Here is a 22,036-nt window from a genome sequence, read left to right on the forward strand (position 1 = left end):
AGGTGGGTGGGGGTGGACACCAGTTGCTTGAGTCCCAGGTTGGCGAGGTTGTCGAGCAGGGTGCTGGTGTTGCGGTCGTTGTTGTTCTCCAGGTGGAAGTTGAGGTCCCCCAGGAGGATGTAGTCAGCGGAGGGGAGGGCATGCGGGCTGACGAAGTCGGCGATGTCCTCGCTGAATTGCGTGCGTGGTCCAGGGGGTCGGTAGATCAGGGTGCCTCTGAGGGTGGTGTTCGGGTTGGTGTGGATCTGGAAATGCAGGTGTTCGGCGCTGGTCAGGGTGTTGTCGGTGCTGGTCGTGAGACGGATGGTGTTCCTGTGGATGATGGCGATGCCTCCTCCCATCTGGTTGGCGTTTCGGTCCCTCCGGACTATCTTGTAGCCCTCTGGGATAGCGATGGCGATGTCGGGAGTTTTCTACCTCAGGTGGTTGCCCCAAGTCCATGTTAAGCTACCTACTGACTTGTCCATTTTCTTTCCCCAACCATAATCTGTAGCAGAAGAGGCCTCATACACTTCAGTTGTCACAGAATAAATTAGAGCAGCAAAGCAAATTTCCTAGCTTTTGCTAAGCTCTTCATGTGAAAAACTACTCGCAAGCAGGCCTTGCACGTGCAGCAAAGTGCATTATGCCAAAGCTAAGTGCTTACTAAATATTGTGCATAGGGCACATTCTAATCGCAAGAGGGAGTCACTATGGTTTTCATTAGCAATATCCCACTTGGACACTAATGTTAAGCTGCACATAACATGGTCTACAACTCACCTTTTCAAAATATATTATTGTGTGGCTATTCATGCCCTCACAGAGACCCAGGTTCGACAAACTGTCCTTAAAACTTTGTTTCAAACATCTTCCACTACTGCTCTCAAAGCACTTCTTTTAAGTTTTGCAAAGCATGTGATCTATATTAGCACATGCTGCAAACCTAAATTTGAGGTTTATGTAAAAAAAAGTGTTAAAATTGAAATGCATTAAACTTTGCTTATATTATTTATTTCTGATATTCTGCATATGTTAATCCAGTCTTTTAGTACTATTCAAATGCTTGCTGAGTTGCATTTGTTTTACTTGCAAGATTTCATTTTCTTAACCTTTCCTTGTAGGAACGATATGTGGCAAGCCTGATGCCTTTGCAAAAAACAATATCTCCATGGAAGGTACAAAAGTAATTTTTTTATGGGCTTGTTTACTTTGTTTCAATATGGTGGTGTTCAATCTGCACTTTTTGTACATGTTTACATATTTTGTATTTCTTTCAAAGAGTCCACCCCAGCTGAGACCTTTCATTCAAGACGAGTTTATAAAAACGCTTGAGAAAACAGGGCCTCAACTCACCTCCAGAATTAAAGCAGACTGGATTGGACTCTACAGGTCAGATACAAACCATTTAACAATTTAGAATGCAACTGTTGTTTGAAGATAGGATTTTTATTCTTGTTTGAATTTATTGGCTATACATAAATGATCACTTTCATACACAATGCGATTTCCAGATAATGTCTTGAATAACTTTCCTTACTTGAAATCAAGCAGTCAATCAGTACTTATTGAGCATGGCTAGTCACCCGTGAGGGTATCTAGGCGCTGAGAACTCTGCTGCTAGGGAGGGATCAGTTAAACATCCAGGTCTTGAGTCCTTTCCTGCATTCCAGAAGAGAGGATGAGGTCCGAAGGTGAAAGGGGAGGTTGTTCCATGACTTCGCAGAGAGATAGGAGAAAGAGCATCTTCCACTGTTGCTTCAGCGGAAGCAGGAGGTGTGAGCGAGGGAGAAAGAGGTGAAGCACAGGTGATTGGAGGGTTGGTGGAAGTTCAAGTGGTAGTGGATGTATGCTGGTCCTTGGTTGTGTATGGCTTTGTAGGTATGAATCAGCACCTTCAATTGACATCTCTTCTGAATGGGAAGCCAGTGGACCTTCTTGAGGTGGGGTGTGATGTGGGCCCACTTTTGGAGGTTGAGGATGAATCTGGCCGCTGAATTCTGCATGGTCTGCACTCTTCAGGAGGTGCAAGGGGATTCCTACTTGGAGGAGGAGGAGAATGCGTTGATCTGCTTTTTCATGTAGAGCTTACTGTTGAGGAGGATGCCAAGGTTGCAGACATGGTCTGTCAAAGTGGGTGAGGGTCCTAGTTCAGAAGGCCACCAGAAGTTGTTCCATGGGGAGATATTGTTCCCGAAAATCAGCACTTCTGTTTTGTCTGTGTTGAGTTTTAGGCAATTTCCTTTTATCCAGTTGGCAACGCTGGTCATGCACCTGCGGAATTTGGCCAATGTGGTGGAGGGGACTTCTGATGGCGAGAGGATGAGCTGGATGTTTGCGTAGGATATGATGTTTAGTCCATGGGTTTTAATGATGTTGGCTAACTGATTCATGTAGGTGTTGAACAGTGTAGGTCTGAGGGACAAGCCTTGAGGGACGCCGCAGATGATGTTCTTGGGTCCGAGGTGAAAGATGGTAGGCAGAATTTCTGGGTTCTTCCAGTGAGGAATGAGGTGATCCATTTGAGGGTGTCGCATTGGATTCCAATGTGGTGCAGCTTCTTGATAAGGGTGTGGTGGAATACTGTGTCAAATGCAGCTGGAAGATCAAGGAGGACCAGGGCCTTTGTTTCTCCATGGTCAAGGAGAGTTCTGATTTTGTCTGTGGTAGCGATCAGGGCAGTTTCTTTGCTGTGATTGGTGCAGAAACCGGATTGAGAGGTGTCAAGAAGATTGTTGTTCTCCAGAAGATTGATGTTCTCCAGGTGTGCCGCGAGTTGGCAGTTGATGGCCTTTTCCAGGACTCTGGCGGGAAAGAGGAGCAGAGAGATGGGACAGTAGATCTTAGATTTGCTGGGCTTGGCAGATGGTTTCTTGAGAAGGGATTTGACTTTTTTGTGTTTCCATACTTTGGGAAATGTGGATCCGGTGATGGATGCATTGAAAATGGCGGTAAGCTCATTGTTGATCATCTGGCTCCCGAGGCTGAAGTTGTGGTGGGGTCAGGAGTCCGTGGATGCTCCTGAGTGGACAGAGGTCATGATTGCTGTGGTGCTTTGTGTGACTGAGCTGGTCCCAGGTGCTGTGTAGATGGTCGGGTTTTTCATCTGTGGGAGTGAGGATGTCGGCTGCGGTGGTTTGGGGGTTTGAAGTTTTTGTAGATGGTAAAGAATTCTCGTGGAAGAAGTCCACAATGGTGTTTTAGAGTTCCTGGGAAGGGGTGGTGATGTTGTCGGTGGCTGATGGGTTGGAGAACTCTCAGATGATGATGGAGAGTTCTTTGCTGTGGTTTGAACTGGCTTCAATGCAGTTGGCAAGGGCGCTCCTTTTCATCTCTTTCGGGAGATGGTGGTATTGACTGAGGGATTTCTTTAATGTGGCTCAGTCTGTGGGCTCCTTGCTTGTTTGCCATTTCTGTACAAGTTGCTTGCAGTTGCATTTAGTGGTTCGCTGTTCAATGGTGTGCCAACTGACCTTTTTGGAGGACCTCTTGAGTTTGGTGGGCTTTACAGGGGCGAGTGTCGGCACAATCACTGATCCAAGTGGATAAGATCTTGACAGCCTGTTCTAGGTTGCTTGCGGTGTCTGGATTGGAGGTTTTCACAGCATTGGTCCACTGGTTCTCTGATTGTTTGTTTTAGCTGCGGTGTGAGGTGCTGGGCAGTTTGGTGGCTGTGCCGGGGAATCCTGAGATGGTGAGGTGGACAATGACGTGGACTGTCCAGGTGAGCTTGGTGACATGACTGTACTTGACTCTGTCACTGGCCATGAAGATGGGGTTGAGTGTGTCGGGTTGGTGACTAGTTGGGTCAGACCGATAACGTTCATGCTTTCAAGGAGGTTGGGGGTGGCGGTGTCGGTGTCATTAAGGTTGTTGAGGTGAAAATTGATGTCTGTCATGAAGATGTAGTGTTTGGAGTCAATGACAAGCGGCGCAATGAATTCGAGGATTGCGTTGCAGAAGCTGGGGCAAAGTCTTGGAGGTCTGTAGGCAAGGGTGCCTCTGATGGGTTTAGACATGGTGTTGTCTACGGTGGTGCAGTGGGTGTTTCTTTGTGGATGATGGCGATTCCACCCTGTGTTTGTTGATGTGGTCTCTGTGTGCTATCTGTGTTGGGCGTAGCTGAGGCGATGGGGGGGGCGGATGCGGGGTTGAGCCAGGTCTCGGTCAGGGAGATGACGTCAGGGGTAAGAGAGTTGATGGTGTCTCAGACTTCGGTGGCATGCTTGCAGAGTGATCGTGCATTGAGCAGTAGACAGTGGAGTTGTTCAGAAGCAGTCGTGGTCAGCGTGGTGGTAGTCGTTGTGGGTGCGGCTGCTTCTGTGTTGCAGGAGAAAAGGCGGTGCCTGCAGGTAAAAGGTCATACTGTAGATCGAGGCGAGGTGTGGCAGCAGTTATTGTTGCTGAGTTCGAGGTTCAAGGCTCGGTGTCAGTGTGTCTGCGAGTAGCGGGAGGGCCAGATTTGTAATATCTGAAAGAGACATGTTAGTGATAGATTCCTTACCTTAGAATATCCCCAGGCGTCAGACTGGATCTGGAAATTTTTGCGTAGCAGAACCCCTGCGTGTCGGTTGGCGTCGTCTGCGGCTCTGCGTCCGTCGTGGGCGCCGTGATGACGTCGTCGGAGTACTTATACGCCGCCTCCGCGTACTGACGTCAGTTCTTCTTTTTTCCGCGCCAGCATCGCAGATCCGGAAAAAGTGGTACCTTAGTCACTTTTTGACTAACGTTTTTGAGATCTTTTTAATCATTTTTCGAGTCTTTGTCTCCGATCGGTGCCGATAGGGATGCCAGGTTTTAAACCTTGTGGGGACTGCGACCGACTGATGTCGGTCACCGACCCTCACCGTCAATTCCTCCACTGTCTCAGCGTCGATCATGACGACAAGACCTGCTCCGACTGTCGGGCCTTAACCTCGAAGGCTAGGCAGGAGCGGTCCCGCAAGCGGTTCGAGCTCCGACTCTGGTCCGGACGGAGGTCGCGGGGACGGAGCCATCATAGCTCCGGGAGTCGACATCACTCCTCCGGGTCGAAGTCATCGTCAGGTAAGCGCAAGAAGTCGAAGAGACGTAATCGCTCTTCCGACTCCCCCCCGACGCTCGTGCGATGCGGCCAGGGGTTCGGGTGACACCGCCCACGCGGCTCTGTCGCAGGCGTTGCGACCTGCCCCATACCCTCTCTGGTCCCTGGGCAGCAAGCGACGCCGGAGGAGATCGAGCGTTTCCTCATGGCCATGAGGTCCCTCTCTCCTCCGACGGGTTCCACACCGCCTTCGGGCCTAGCGGACCCGTCTGGGGGCCCTAGCGGGCCGGGTGCTTCGGCCCCGCCGGCACCTTCGGACCCGGCACCGCAGGGCCCCACTGGATCCGCTTCTGGGTCCGGATCGTTGCCGGTCGATCTGACGACCTCACTGGCGCTGGTTCTACAGGTGTCACCTCCGGCGCCGTCGTCGGGCGGCGCCGTCCCCAATACCTCCCTCGACCCGGTTCCGGCATCGAAGCGGCGCCGCTGATCGCCGCTCTCGACGCCGCTTGGGGAGTTTTACTTCAATGAACCGGCCTTGTCCTTTGACAACCCTGATTATCAGGAGATGGGTGAAGGAGTATTGGTAGGGGTCTGAGGACCCTCTGACACGTGAGTGTCAGTCCCAGGAGGACTGGACAGGTGAACTTGGGGATGCCAGTGGTCTGGACACTTCGCCAGACACTGGTTTTGTCTCCCCCCCCCTACTGTGGCTACGGAGGAGGGGGCAACCTTCAGTGTGGTGTTGACGCAGGCAGCCAAGGCTTGGGCCTTGAGCTCCCCGTCGCGGCCGTGAGGACTAACCTCCTCACTGAGGTCCTTAAACCGCAGTCAAGCTCAACAGAGCCTCTGCTGCCATTTAATGAGTCCTTGACAGACGTTCTTTTGGGCACTTGGTCCAGGCCCGCTACAGGCCAGCCTGTAGATAGGAACGTGGCCAGTCGCCACCGCCCGGCCCTGGGCGACCCTTGTTTCCGGTCCACCCACCCCACCCCTGAGAGCCTTGTCATCCAGGCCTCTAATTCCCAGACCGCATTCCCGTCGGCGCCGCCTGATCGGGAATCCAAGACGTATGAGAATTATAGAAAGAAAATATTCTCCTCCCTTAGTTTGGGACTGTGGTCTTCCAACACCGCATGCCTCTTGGGCCGTTACACCCACTCCCTGTGGGACACGGTCGCGGACGTGCTGCCACAATGCCCGGCGGAGGTCAAGGCTAAACTCGCCCAAGCCCTTGCAGAGGGTCGAGATGCGGCACATTTCTCCATCCCGTGTGGGCTGGATACCACCGACTCACTGGGCAGAGCGATGGCAACGACGTTGGCCATTCGTCGCCACGCCTGTTTGAGGTCCGCCAACTTTTCGGCCAATATCCAGAATACCCTCATGGACATGCCGTTTGATGGCCGTCGCCTGTTTGGCAACAAGGCAGACCATGCGCTTGAGCGCTTTAAGGACTCCATGGCTACGGCCAAGTCCTTGGGCCTCTCGGCCCGCGCCAGCAAACGGGTGCCTTTCGCTCCTTTCGTGGCTAAGGAAGGGGCGCCCCACACGTGCTGCCAGCCACGCACCGCAGACTAACATCCAACGCGGTGGCGGCCGTGGAAATCGCCGTGGAGGCGGTCGGGGACAACAGCGAGGCCAGTCCACACCTTCCCCCGCAGCATCCGCCTCAAAACCCTCCTAGTCCGTGCTTTCAGGCCCATGTGACGCCAGTGGGGGGCAGGGTTCGCCATCACCACTCCCACAGGTGGGTGCTGTAAATCGTCCGAAGGGGCTACTCCCTCCCCTTCCAGACGACCCCTCAAGCCATGCCACCGCAATACCACCGCATATCGGGGGATTATCTGCTGCTTCTGCAGGAGGAAGTTACGGCCCTCTTGGCCAAGGGGGCCATCGAGCGCGTTCCTGGGCCAGAAGTAGGGTGTGGTTGCTACTCCCACTACTTTCTGGTACCCAAGAAGAGCAAAGGGGGCCTACGCCCTATCGAGGACCTACAGAACGTCAACGGCTTCCTCTGTAAGGAAAAGTTCAAAATGCTGACACTGACTCAGGTCTTGGCTGCCCTGGACCCAGGAGACTGGATGGTAGCGTTGGACTTGCAGGACGCTTATTTCCACATCCCCGTCCTGCCGGCCCACCGGTGCTACCTGCGGGTTCAGGTTAGGCCACGAGCACTTTCAGTTTACCGTGCTCCCTTCGGCCTTACCAGCGCCCCACGGGTGTTCACGAAAGTGATGGCGGTGATCGCAGCTCATCTGCGCAGGTTAGGGGTTTCAGTCTTCCCCTACCTCGACGACTGGTTGTTGAAGGCGGGCTCGCCCCAGACAGTCGTCAGCCACCTCCAGACTACAGCAGATCTCCTGCACATGCTGGGGTTCTCCATCAACGTGCCAAAGTCACAACTGTGTCCCTCTCAAAAGCTCCTCTTCATCGGAGCGGTTCTCGACTCTGCGCAGTTTCGGGTTTATCCCCCCGAGCAGCGGGTTCAGGATATTCAGGCTTTGATTCCGATCTTTCAGCCTTTATCTCGAGTCTCGGTCAGGTTGACGCTGCGGCCTCTGGGGCTGATGGCTTCCGGCATCCTTCTGGTGTATCACTCCCGTTGGCGGATGCGGGCTCTGCAGTGGGACCTGAAGTTTCAGTGGGTCCAGCATCAGGGCAACCTGTCCGACCATGTCCTGATCTCGGAGGGCATTGCGAGGCAGCTTCAGTGGTGGCTCACGGACCGCGATTGGGTCAGCGGCAGATCCCTCGCCCTTCCCCAACCTGAGCACGTAGTTGTGACGGACGCATCCCTCCAGGGCTGGGGAGCCCATATGGGAGATGCGGAGATCAGAGGCCTCTGGTCTCCGGCGGAGTCCCGGCTCCATATCAACCTTTTGGAGCTGCGGGCGATTCGTCTTGCACTGAAGGCATTCCTCCCCTCTGTCCGAGGGAGTGTAGTGCAGGTGTTCACGGACAACACCACCGCCATGTGGTACTGCAACAAACAGGGCTTGGGGGGGGGGGGGGTTGTGGACCCTATGCCAGGAGGCTCTGCGCCTCTGGCAATGGCTGGAACATCAGGGCGTGACCCTGGTGGTTCAACACCTGGCAGGTTCTCTGAACGCCTGGGCGGACGAGCTCAGCCGTCGGTGCATGATGGATCACGAATGGCGACTGAACTCGGACGTGGCGCAAGGCCTCTTTCAGCAGTGGGGAGAGCCTTGGTTAGATCTATTCGCCACAGAAGAGAATGCGCAATGTCATCAGTTCTGCGCGTTGGAATTTCCAAGGCAGCACTCGCTCGGAGACGCTTTTAGTCGCGAGTGGAGTTGCGGTCTGTTGTACGCCTTTCCGCCTATACCACTTCTGCCCAGAGTGTTGAAGAAGATCAAACGCGACCGGGCCCAAGTCATCCTTGTGACTCCGGACTGGGCACGAAGGTACTGGTATCCCGAGCTACTCAGTATGTCAGTCGATCCCCCAGTTCGTCTGCCTCTTCAGGAGGACCTTCTGTCACAGCAGCAGGGGACGGTCCTCCACCCGAACCTGTCCAGTCTCCACCTCCATGCTTGGAGATTGAGCGGCGACAGTTGAGGCCATTTGACTTGCCTCCTGAAGTCTGTAATATCATTCTGGCAGCCAGGCGTCCCTCCACAAAGTCGGTATACGCCTGCAGGTGGAACAGATTTGTGGCATGGTGCACAGCAAAGGCTGTGGACTTTCTCTCTGCCCCTCTTTCTGAGGTTCTTCTCTTCTTTCTTTCTCTTGCCCAGCAGGGCTCTGCTCTGGGCACTGTCAAGGGCTACCTTTCTGCCCTTTCAGCCTTCCTCAGGCTGCCTGATCAGCCATCTTTGTTCAAGTCCTCTATTCTAAATCGTTTTCTGAAAGGCATCACACACACGTTTCCACCTATTCCCTTTGTGATGCCTCAGTGGGACTTGAACCTGGTTCTTACTTTTCTGATGTGCGCTCCCTTTGAGCCACTTCACAACTGTCCTATCCGCCTTCTTACTCTGAAGACTGCTTTCCTGGTTGCCATCACCACTGCCAGGAGAGTGAGTGAGCTCCAGACTCTATCCTCTGAACCTCCTTTCCTTTATGTCTATCCGGACAAGGTTGTGTTGCGGGCAAAACCCTCTTTCCTGCCCAAGGTAGTCACAGCCTTCCACATCGGGCAGTCCATCACCTTGCCCACCTTCTTTCCGCCTCCGCATCCCTCGAAAGAGGACGAGAGGCTCCACCGTCTGGACCCAAAACGTGCGCTCTCATTCTATCTGGACGGCACACGCTAGTTCCGGGTGGATGACTAACTCTTTGTTGGTTACGTGGGCGCTAAGAAAGGGCGGGCGGTGCACAAACGGACCATCTCTCGGTGGATTGTGTTGTGCATCCAAGCGTGCTACTCTTTGGCTAAAAAGGAACCTCCTGTTGGGCTCAGGGCCCATTCCACTTGGGCCATGGCGACTACTACTGCCCTGGGCTGAGGAGTCCCCTTGCAGGACATCTGTCAGGCAGCTACGTGGGCCTCGCTGCACACGTTCGCAAGACACTACTGCCTGGACAGCCAAGTCCGGAGGGATGGCCTCTTTGGCCGTTTTGTCCTCCTGGACTTTCAGGTGTGATTATTGGTTCGCAGACCCACCACCGGGGTTGGTATTGCTGGGGTATCTATTCTAAGGTAAGGAATCTATCACTAACGTGTCTCTTTCAGATGCACAAGTTACTACTTGTGTAACGATATATCTGTAAGAGACATTAGTTAGTGATAGATTCCTTACCGACCCACCAATCCTCCCCGTTCTGCGAACCGATATCTAGGGTTAAGGTCATCCCCTTTCAGGGCCCTAGTTTCAATGGCACCAGTGTTGGTTTTTGACATGGCTCTGCGGTTTTGGCATGGAAAAGCTGTACGTCGGCACGTGGGCACGTGGAGGCGGCGTCTAAGTACTCCGATGACGTCATCACGGCGCCCACGACGCCGACGACGGACGCGGAGCCGCAGGCGGCGCCTACCGACGCGCAAGGGTACTGCTACGCAAAAATTTCCGGATCCAGTCTGACGCCTGGGGATATTCTAAGGTAAGGAATCTATCAGTAACTAATGTCTCTTACAGATATATTATTACACAAGTAGGAACTTGTGCTACAAGGACGGGAGCGGAAATGCTGTGGAAACAAAGCAGGGCAGCAGAAAGACGCAAGCCGCCAAGTCAGTGGGACCTGCTGATCGTCAGTAAGGTGGGGGAAGCTGGCTCAGGGACCTGCTTTGATATTAAACAGAAACTTGGCAATATGAAGGCACTGCGTCCAGAAATAGCATATAGAACAATTTATAAGATGAAAGTCTGCAGACCGTGTAATACCATTGGATTTTACTAATTGAGTGCTCTCAATTGTGGATTTCATTTTTTTAGGCACTGTGTAACAAAGATGCTTAAATCTTTTAAGAGCCCTATGGAAATATGATTACATCACACTTCGATTGGTCTTAAATAATTATAGGTCCATTTAGTTTCACCCGGGAGGTTTGGTCAGAGCTTTTCTTAATGTTTTTGAAGGATGCTGATAGGAAAGATTTGATCGATGCCTCGAGAGGCACTGGCTGATTATTTTAAAGAATAAAAAATGCATTTAAGTGACCACATGTTGACTGTTTACACAGCTGTTTGTTATTTTTGTGCGAATATCATAAGTTATCACTTCATGGGTGACGTTTGTACTGCATGGGAGGTCCAGGATCCTATTTTGGACCTCTTGACATATCTCCCCCCTCCTCATATACCATTAATACCTCATTGCAGGCTGCGAATGCGCCCTCTGCAGGAAGAACTAGACAAACAATGGCGCCAGGCAGACGGATCATTCAACGACAAGGTGTTGGTGACTTCGGCAATGAGAAAGGCATGCGAATGGTGGCTGGTGCAAGACAATATTTCACAGAGTCTGACGTTCAGAATTTCGCCATCCCCCCTCATCATAACCACGGATGCCTCTTTGGAAGGCTGGGGAGCGGTGCTCCGCGAACTTCAAGTCAGCGGACACTGGAGCCCGGATCAGCGCCAGTGCCATATCAATTTTTGGGAGCTGACGGCCATTCAGTTGGCCTTACAGGCTTTCCTTCCCAGAGTTCGCAATCGTTCAGTGCTGGTCCGGACAGACAATAGGACGGCCATGCACTATGTAAACAAGCAAGGGGGAACGAGATCGCAGACTCTGTCCACAGAAGCTCAGAAACTCTGGGAATATGCGATCCTTCACAACATCAGTCTGAGAGCCGAACACCTGGCAGGCTCACTCAATGTCAAGGCGGACGCCCTGAGTCGACAAACGGAGGTGACGCACGAATGGGAATTGAACCAGTCCATTCTGGAGAGGGTGTTCTCGGTTTGGAGGACACCTAACGTCGACCTGTTTGCCTCCCCAGTGAACGCCAAATGCTGGTTTTACGCAAGCAAAGTTCACCATCAGGGGTCCCTGGGGAACGCCCTTTCGATGGCCTGGTACAGCACATTCTTTTACGCTTTTCCTTCAATTCCCCTCATTCCTCGAGTACTCAAGAAGATGAAGGCGGAACGGTGCAAAATGATTCTCATTGCACCAGCGTGGCCCCGGCAATTTTGGTACACAGAGCTCCTGCGGCTCTCCCAGGCTCCTCCGATCCGCATACAATCCATTCCGTCCCTGTTGTCCAGGAATCAGGGGCAGGTTTACCATCCGGATCCGAAATCGCTCCACTTGACAGCGTGGCTCCTGAACACAGAGAGTTCCGTCATCTAAATCTTTCCCAAGAATGTCGAGACGTTTTGTCGCATGCTCGAGCACCGAGTACAAAGAAGACTTACAAGGCAAAATGGAGAAGGTTCTGCCTATGGTGTCAAAGACAAGGTCTCCATCCTTACAAATCTCTGCCTCACCAACTCTTGCCATATATTCTATCATTGGCTAAATCTGGGTTGGCACATTCGTCTGTGAAAGTCCATCTTGCAGCCATTTCAAGGTTTCGGCGTACTTCTTCAGGCCCTTCCTTATGGTCCTCTCGGATCGTTAAGCAGTTCTTGAAGGGTTTTTTCCGGATGTACCCTCCAGTTCGACCTCCTCCTCCAGTTTGGCAGCTCAATCTTGTCCTGGCTCAACTCATGAAACCTCAGTTTGAGCCGGTGCACAAGGCAGACTTGAAGTTCCTCTCTTGGAAACTTGCTCTCCTTCTAGCTCTTACTTCAGCGAGAAGAGTTAGTGAGCTTCAGGCCCTCTCCATAGTGCATCCATTCCTTCATTTCAAAAAGGATGTTATTATTCTTCGCACCAATCCAAAGTTCATTCCGAAAGTACCATCTGAGTTTCACTTGAATGAACCTTTGATTTTAAAGTCTTTCTTTCCGCGTCCTTCTACACCTGCGGAACGCACTTTACATTCTTTGGACGTTCAGAGATGCTTAAAAGTTTACTTAGAACGTACAAGGCCCTTTCGGAAATCATCCCAGTTGTTCGTCTCCTACAGCGCACCACGGAAGGGATTTCCTTTAGCAAAGAGTGGCATTTCCCGCTGGATCTCCAGTGCTATTCAATTTTGCCATCAGGAGGCGGGCAAGCCTTTGAACAGTAAGGTTCGTGCCCATTCTACAAGGTCTGTGGCATCATCTGTGGCTCTTTTCTCTGGAGTCGCCATTAAGGATAAATGCAGGGCAGCAAGGTGGAGCAGTACTCATACCTTCACGAATCATTACTGCCTAGAGTCTGCAGGACGAGACGACGCAGCTGTTGGTCAAACAGTTCTGCGGAATCTTTTTCATTGAGAGGTGAGCTTTCCCTTCAGTCCCTCCATCCTGGTGAGCACATTTTGTTTTCTTTTTCTTACTTTACTATAAGTATTGCTATATGGTTTTTTGATGCCATGTTTTTTGGTTTACAAAATGTGCCTTGGTGTTTTACTGCTAGCTACTCTGATACAAAGCATGGGAATCTATGAGTTCCAATACTGGGGCAAGAAAACAAGTTACTTACCTGTAACTTTGGTTCCCCAGTATTGGTAACTTTCATAGATTCCCAATCGCCCACCCGCCTCCCCTGGGAAAGCTCAGCCTTTTCACATGAGATAGTGGCGGTTTGCACAACGGCTACGAAAATCTGAGGCTCTGAGCTCTCTCAGAAAGGTTCTAGAGAGTGAGGCTGCTCTGATTGGTCCTGGCAAAAGTTTGGTCTCTTTTACACAAAGAGAGTGATAGGATACAAAATGAGATGAGGCCTAGGCCTGATTTTCTCTTTTGTTTCTATGGTTTTTATACTACAGAGGATCCCATTCCGACGACGGGGAATGATACAAAGCATGGGAATCTATGAAAGTTACCAATACTGGGGAACCAAAGTTACAGGTAAGTAACTTGTTTTCGTACACTGGAGGGCCGGTAGAGTGTGGTGGCATAGAGTGAAGTGGTATACAGTGGAGCAGTGTACAGTTGAGTGGTGTAGAGTGGAATAATGTTGAGTGTTACTGGCGTACAGTGTAGTGATGTAGACTGGAATGGAATGTAGTGGAATAGCATAAAGTAGAGTTGAATATAATGGAGTGTCGAGGGTAGAGTGTAATAGTGTGGAGTGGATTGGTGTACAGTGGAGTGGCTTAGTATGGAGTGAAGGACAGTGTAATAGCATACAGTGGAGTGGCATATAGAGGAATAGCGTTCAGTGGTGTACACTGAAGTGGCATACAGTGGAGTGGCATAGAGTGGAATAGAGTAGAGTTTAGTGCCGTACTGTGGAAAAGCGTACAGTGCAGTAGCATAGGATGGAGGGGTGTACATGTAATGTAATGTCGTCTTATAAAGTGCACTGTCACCCCCCGGGTATCCTGGCGCTGAAGTTACATTAGCTCCCCTATTTCCACATATTACCATACCGATGACTGTTCTGCATTACACCCTTGGGAAAAGCCAGATTTTAAGCTTCTTCCTAAAGTGTAGGAAATCTTCTATTTGCCTAAGATTAGGCGGTAGTTTGATAAGCGAGCAGCTGCACAGTTAAATGCTCTTCCTCCAATCATTAGCCAATCACATAATGACTTGTCTTCGCTGTGTACCATGGTACTTCTGTGAAAATACCGCAACAACAGATATCACCAAGTTAAAAATGCTTTATAACTTAAAAAATATTTAACCTACTTACCTGTAGTGCCCAAAAGGATCATCTTTTTGGGCACCATAATGTCTAATCCTGACAAATTTCATGTAAATCCATGTAGCCGTTTTCACACTATGTGACATATATAACTTTGCCACCATTTGACGAATCTCTACAAAACTTTAGAAAAAAATGTGCTACTTTTGGACTAGTTTGAACATGGAATGTTTCAGGACGATCCGTCAAGCAGGAGTAGAGAAATAAGGGGGGGGGGTCCCAAAACGCGAAATCCCCATGCATTTTCCACAGACTTCTTTAACATGGGCTACCACGAAAACTGCTGAACGGAATTACACCAAATTTGTCAGGAAGTTAGATCTTGGACCGCAAATTGTGCTTTTTGTGTTTTGGTGTAGATCCATTTAGTAGGTTTTGAGAAATTAAGGAAAAAAAATAATTGTGTATCTGGATGGTTGGGTCCATGAAAAGCTAGATATACTCTTGCGGGGGCATCAAATAAAAAATTAAGCATTCTGATTGGCCCAGGGAGCTTTATTTTCATTGAGCCATCTCGCTGCCATGGGAGTCAGACTCCCGCAGGAGCAAGTACTCTGATTGGCTACCAGCAACATGAACATGAGAATAATTTTGCAAGCAGGGATTACAGAACTCTGAGGCTTAGTCCGCTTTCCTGAACATGTTAAAAAAAAATGTGTATATATATATATATATATATATATATATATCCAAAACTATGCAGGAGCACCCTATTCGACAAACAGTGTTCACATGAAAGCATAGCAGCATGCTGGCAGGCGGCTTGGTGAGGCATGCATCATGAAATCTGTGGCCAAACGCGTTTCGAGAGTAAGAACTCTCTTCCTCAGTGGCATGTTGACTGGACTCTTGAAAGCGCTGTTCCAATGCGCACTTGAAGTTAAAACACCTGCCGAGTTGGGCGGAGCCCGCCGCCCGGCATCCTGGATGTTGTAGTGCGCATAATCTTGCTACAGTGATCGCGCAAGTTCAAATGTCCCAATTACATAAAATAACTTCCCCGTAGGTTTGATGAGGGCATCACCTCGACACCTGCCCTGCTTCTGTGCTGCCAGCGTGATGGGGCAGACAACACCCTGCAGCAGCGCCTGCCCCGCTCCCTCCTCGACCCCAAACTCCATCATGGTTGCTTGGCGGGGCTCACAGAGTGATGGACCGCTCCTCACGACCGGGACCGGCCGTTGTAAAATCCAAAACTATGCAGGAGCACCCTATTCGAGGGCGGCCTCAGGGAGCAAACAGTGTTCACATGAAAGCATGGCAGCATGCTGGCAGGCGGCTTGGTGAGGCATGCATCATGAAATCTGTGGCCAAACGCGTTTCGAGAGTAAGAACTCTCTTCCTCAGTGGCATGTTGACTGGACTCTTGAAAGCGCTGTTCCAATGCGCACTTGAAGTTAAAACACCTGCCGAGTTGGGCGGAGCCCGCCGCCCGGCATCCTGGATGTTGTAGTGCGCATAATCTTCCTACAGTGATCGCGCAAGTTCAAATGTCCCAATTACATAAAATCACTTCCCCGTAGGTTTGATGAGGGCATCACCTCGACACCTGCCCTGCTTCTGTGCTGCCAGCGTGATGGGGCAGACAACACCCTGCAGCAGCGCCTGTCCCGCTCCCTCCTCGACCCCAAACTCCATCATGGGTGCTTGGCGAGGCTCACAGAGTGATGGACCGCTCCTCACGACGATGCTTTCATGTGAACACTGTTTGCTCCCTGAGGCCGCCCTCGAATAGGGTGCTCCTGCATAGTTTTGGATTTTACAACGGCCGGTCCCTGTCGTGAGGAGCGGTCCATCACTCTGTGAGCCTCGCCAAGCACCCATGATGGAGTTTGCGGTCGAGGAGGGAGCGGGACAGGCGCTGCTGCAGGGTGTTGTCTGCCCCATCACGCTGGCAGCACAGAAGCAGGGCAGGTGTCGAGGTGATGCCCTCATCAAACCTACGGGGAAGTTATTTTATGTAATTGGGACATTTGAACTTGCGCGCTCACTGTAGCAAGATTATGCGCACCACAACATCCGGGCGGCGGGCTCCGCCCAACTCGGCAGGTGTTTTAACTTCAAGTGCGCATTGGAACAGCGCTTTCAAGAGTCCAGTCAACATGCCACTGAGGAAGAGAGTTCTTACTCTCGAAACGCGTTTGGCCACAGATTTCATGATGCATGCCTCACCAAGCCGCCTGCCAGCATGCTGCCATGCTTTCATGTGAACACTGTTTGCTCCCTGAGGCCGCCCTCGAATAGGGTGCTCCTGCATAGTTTTGGATATATATATATATATATCTATATAATTTCTACACACACACGTATGTATATATTGAGACAGAAACCGATATATAGAGATAGTTGGATAGATACCCCAAACACCTAGGCTCCCTGGGGCGGGCTTGGAAAAGATCACAATATTGCTCCTGCCCGGAGGGAGCAGACTTAGTAGCTGCTGCCAGCGGGTGGAAAAGCCCTTCAGTGTGCATTTGACTGCCTTTATGGGGGTCACAGGGCCTGGCTGAGCCTGGGGTTGGCTGCATGTGGGTGGTTGGTTTTACATATGGTAATTAAATATTACTTTATGTTAAAAAAATAAATAGAAATTAACTGAAAAAACAAAGGTTTTAGTTAGGTGGATTTCATAAGTGGGGACGTGGCCAAGATGGTGATGGAGTCGGATGATTCTTGAGTGAGCTCCATGACTGGACCAATATCAAATCCTAACACATCCTCCCTTAGCCTACGATTGCCGCCCTGAACTCACTGCCTGACTTCACTGGGCCTGGGGGCTGATGCTGTGAGGGGAGGCTGGCTGTCATCTCCGCTCTGCGGTGCTGCCATTACCTCTGTGTGCCATGACTTACGCTTGGCCTACATCGGCGTGATTTTTAGCTGAGTGTAGTATGTGAGCCAAGCTCAGCCAGCTGGTTGCTGTGAGGCAACACACCCTTTCTCCACCACTCTGCAAAAGTGCCTCGCGGTGCGTTTGGTGGGGGTATGACCTCCACTTGCCTCCTGAGGGCCACAGAACTCAAGTGGACTTCTTCCCGAAACAGTAGAGCTCGCCAGGAGGCGCGTTTGCAGAGTGGTGGAGAAAGGGGGCATGGCCTCTAACGACCTCTCAGCCTTCCAGGTATGTGGTTCTTACTGGAGGTAACAGGAGGATTAGTTTGCCCCCAAGGACCCTCAAGAGCCATGGGGACATCAGGCACAACGCCAGGGCTCACCGCCCAGCTTTACACCCAAAAGAAAGTAAGAGTGGCTGCGCAGCCCCCTCCCTTAGCCATTTTTTCGACCCCTTGAATTCCATCCCCCAGGACCAGGCTTGCATTAAATGGTTAGGGGACCAAAATCGGCCCACCATTATTAATTTATTAGACCCTGGGGGATGGAGTCTCTGGGGCCAATATTGGACCGGGAGGGGTCTGCATTCCCTCCTCCCCCTTCATAATATATCTGGCCCCGGGCCATAAATTGGCCTGAGAGGGGGGCTGCGTGCCCCACTCCTTATTTACGTAGAGTTTGCTGCATGCGCGACGGGGATGGCTGCATGGGGGGGGTGGTTGAGGTGCAGGGCCTGGCCGGCAGCCAACCCCTGCTGCGCACGGCCGAAGGGCCCAGTGACTAAGCCCCGCTGTTTTAAAAACACCGTAGAAATTTACTGAAAAAAAACCAAAGGTTACAAGGATGTTATAGTTAGGAAATAGAATTTAAAAACCTTAGAAATTCAAAAACTATATATATCAGGGATGTTCTAGTTAGATTCACAATTTTTAGAGACACAAAACCATAGAAATGCAGCAATTCTAGTTTGAGTTATCTCACGTAACTATAACTCGTGCCCTAGGGTAACTAGAACTCGTGCCCTCGCCATGCATTGCTACTTAACCCACATTATACATCAGTCATGACCTCTTCTATGACATCATTGATAATATCACTGCAACATTTGCAATAAATTGATGAGAAAACTGTGCATGGCGGGTGATTTCAGTCTTAGTGTGCTGCATAAATTTAGCAAAAAAAGGAGTAGAGGACCCATCTTAGTTCCCAAGTATTGTGTGGAGCACTCCGCAAAACCACTGACACTCTGTCTGCTCATCTCAAATATATATTTTTCATATTTAGAATATTTAAGCATAGGATAAGCGCAGTACCATCCATGTAGACATTGAAGTGTGGTAAAGCCTTTTACCATTGTTTGTCATTGTCTTTAAGTATAGGATCAGTAAGTGCCTTCCATGCCGACCCAAAAATTGACATGCATTTTGCCATCCCAGGCACAGTTTTGGCTTGATAAAATACCATTCAAGCCAAACTAGAATAAGTAAAAGCTGCTCCTCCTGACAGTCCAAATAGACTCTCATTATCCCCTTAACCGTGTTCACTTACAGGCCTGCATGCTAGGACTTTGGATTTTATTCAAGATGGCTTTTGAAATACATTGTGAATTAGGAACTTCTACTCTCCACCATACTTTCAGCTTTTCATAGAATTTATGTGTTTTCTAACTCTATGGCCACAAGAGTACACTTGTTTTTAGGTCTCGACTATTCTATCCCGTTAGGGATTGAATAGGTGAGATTATAGTAAGCAGTCCGAAAAGTCTACCTAGCCTGCGGATCGTGTACAGTTCATGTGAGGCAGGCGTGTGAGGCAGGCAAGTGCACATCAAACACCATCGGCCTTGGCATCAGACTTCAAATGACGCCGCTTGCACACCACCATTTGTCTGAGCCTTGGCATCAGACTTCAAAGGAATCCGCTCCCAAGCCCCTACCCCCCCCCCATCAGACTTCAAAGGAATGCACTCCCGCTCCTCCGCCGCCCCCGCCTCAGCAATGCCGAGAACTTGGGTTTTTTTGCATCCATTTCGCGGGGAAGCCGTGTTTTGTTCGGCGTTCTCTGCACCTTTCTCGTTTTTTTTCTAGACGAAAGTGAAAGCCTACCGTGCTTGTTTACAGTAGCCTTGCTCCTCAAATGCTGTTGCTGTGTTGTCATCTATCTAGGGACAATCAGCTTGAAAACACTCGACTTGCTAGCTGCAATGCTACATCCGCTATGCTTTGCCTCTAGACACGTTGATTCCTCGCAGACTGTGCTGACTCTGCCCCTCCTGATTCTGAAACTTACCAACGCAGTCACCATACAGTCTCTTCTCTCTGTCATATGATGTCTGCCCTGCCACCATTTACTTTGGACCCTCACCCTCACACCTCCTAACCCTCACACACCCTCTCACCCTCACACACGCTCACTCACCCTCATACCCTCACCCTCACAACCCTCCCACCCCCACACACCCTCACCCTCCCCCACCCTCACACACCTCCTCATCCCCTCACTCTCAACCCCTCACCCTCACAAACCCTCACCCTCACTCACCCTCTCACCCTCACACACCCTCTCACCCTCATACATCCTCTCACCCTCACATCCCCTCACCCTCACATCCCCTCTCCTCCCCTCACCCTCAATTCCCCTCTCCTCCCCTCACCCTCACATCCCCTCACCCTCACATCCCCTCACCCTCCCTCACACCCTCACCCGGCCTCCCCCCTTCCTCACCCCCTCCTCACCCCCTCCCTCTCACCCACCCTCACCCACCCTCTCACCCCCACCCACCCTCACACCCACCCTCACCCACCCCCACCCCTCACCCTCACACCCCCACACCCCCTCACCCTCACACCCCTCACCCTCACACACACCCTCACTCCCACACCCCCTCACCCTTACCCTCACACACCCTCTCACCCTCACACCCTCACTCACCCTCACACACCCATTCACCCTCACCCCCCACACACCCTCACCCTCATACCCCCTCACCCCCACAGCCCCTCACTCACTCACCCCCTCACTCTCACACCCCCTCACCCTCACACACCCCCTCACCCTCACACACACCCTCACCCTCACACACACCCTCACCCTCACACACCCCCTCACCCTCACACACCCCCTCACCCTCACACACCCCCTCACCCTCACACACCCCCTCACCCTCACACACCCCCTCACCCTCACACACCCCCTCACCCTCACACCCCCCTCACCCTCACACACACCCTCACACACCCTCACCCTCACCCCCTCTCACCCTCACTCACCCTCACCCCCCACATACCCTCACACTCATACCCCCTCATCCTTCACCCTTACACCCCCTCACACACCTCCTCACCCTCCCTCACCCTCACACCCCCTCACTCTCACACCCCCAACCCCCCCTCATCCTCACACACCCTCACTCACCCTCTCACCCTCACACTCCCTCTCACCCTCACACACCCCACCCTCACATCCCCTCACCCCCTCACACATACCCTCAATCACCCTCTCACCCTCACACACCCTCTCACCCACCCTCTCACCCTCACCCACCCTCTCACCCTCACCCACCCTCTCACCCTCACACACCCTTTCACCCTCACACACCCTTTCACCCTCACTCCCACACCGCCTCACCCTCACACCCCCTCACCCTAACACCCCCTCACCCTAACACCCCCTCACACCTTCACCCACCCCCCACTCTCCCTCACTCTCACACACTCACCCTCACACACCATCACCCTCACTCACCCTCTCACCCTCACACACCCTCTCACCCCCTCTCGCCCTCACACACCCCCTCTCGCCCTCACACACCCCCTCTCACCCTCACACACCCCCTCTCACCCTCACACACCCCCTCTCACCCTCACACACCCCCTCTCACCCTCACACACCCCCTCTAACCCTCACACCCCCACACCCCCTCACCCTCCCTCTCACCCTCACTCACCCTCTCACCCCCTCACCCTCTCACCCCCTGACCCTCTCATCCCCTCACCCTCACACCCCCTCACCCTCACACCCCCTCACCCTCACACCCCCTCACCCTCACACCCCCTCACCCTCACACCCCCTCACCATCACACCCCCTCACACCCTCTCACCCTCACACACCCTCACCCTCTCACCCCCTCACCCTCACACCCCCTCACACTCACACCCCCTCACACCCCCAACCACACACTCACACACCCTCACTCACCCTCACACACCCTCACTCACCCTCAACCCCCTCCCCCGTCACCCCCTCCCCGTCACCCTTACCCCCGTCAGCCTCACCGCGTCAGCCTCACCGCGTCACCCTCACCCCGTCACCCTCACCCCCGTCACCCTCATCCCCGTCACCCTCACCCCCGTCACTCTCACCCCCGTCACTCTCACCCCCGTCACTCTCACCCCCGTCACTCTCACCCCCGTCACTCTCACCCCCGTCACTCTCACCCCCGTCACTCTCACCCCCGTCACTCTCACCCCCGTCACCCTCACCCCCGTCACCCTCACACCCCTTCACCCTCACCCACCTCCTCACCCTTGCACACCCCCTCACCCTCACATCCCCTCACCCTCCCTCACACTATCACCCTCACAACCCCACACCCTCACCACCACACACCTTCACCTCACACACCCTCATAACCCCTCACCCTCATAACCCCTCACCCTCATACCCCCTCACCCTTACCCCTCTCACCCTCACCCCCCACACCCTCGCTACCCCACACCCTCGCACCCCTCACACACCCCCTCACACACACACTCACCCTCCCTCACACCCCTTCATACACCCTCACCCTCACACACCCTCACACACCCTCACCCTCACACCCTCACCCTACTCTCACCCTCACTCACCCTCACATACCCTCACCCTCACACCCCCTCATCCTTCACACTTACACCCTCTCACACACCTCCTCACCCTTACATACCTCCTCACCCTCACACACCTCCTCACCCTCACACACCTCCTCACCCACCCTGACTCTCACACCCCCTCATCCTCACCCTCACACACCCTCACTCACCCTCTCACTCTCACACACCCTC

The 22,036-nt window shown here is 52.2% G+C and overlaps 1 protein-coding gene across 1 annotated transcript in view; it reads left to right on the forward strand.

Moving 5' to 3' along the window:
- The window catches only part of DENND6A (DENN domain containing 6A), a 338,779-nt gene that overhangs the window by 267,944 nt on the left and 48,799 nt on the right, over positions 1–22,036 (forward strand). Inside the window, exons 16-17 of the mRNA XM_086939111.1 lie at positions 1,104–1,157; positions 1,262–1,371. Of these exons, the coding sequence (XP_086795237.1) occupies positions 1,104–1,157; positions 1,262–1,371 (164 nt within the window). The remainder of the gene's footprint in view (positions 1–1,103; positions 1,158–1,261; positions 1,372–22,036) is intronic.

Source organism: Lissotriton vulgaris, chromosome 9, assembly GCF_964263255.1.
Source record: "Lissotriton vulgaris chromosome 9, aLisVul1.2, whole genome shotgun sequence".
In the NCBI taxonomy this organism is placed as follows: domain Eukaryota; kingdom Metazoa; phylum Chordata; class Amphibia; order Caudata; family Salamandridae; genus Lissotriton; species Lissotriton vulgaris.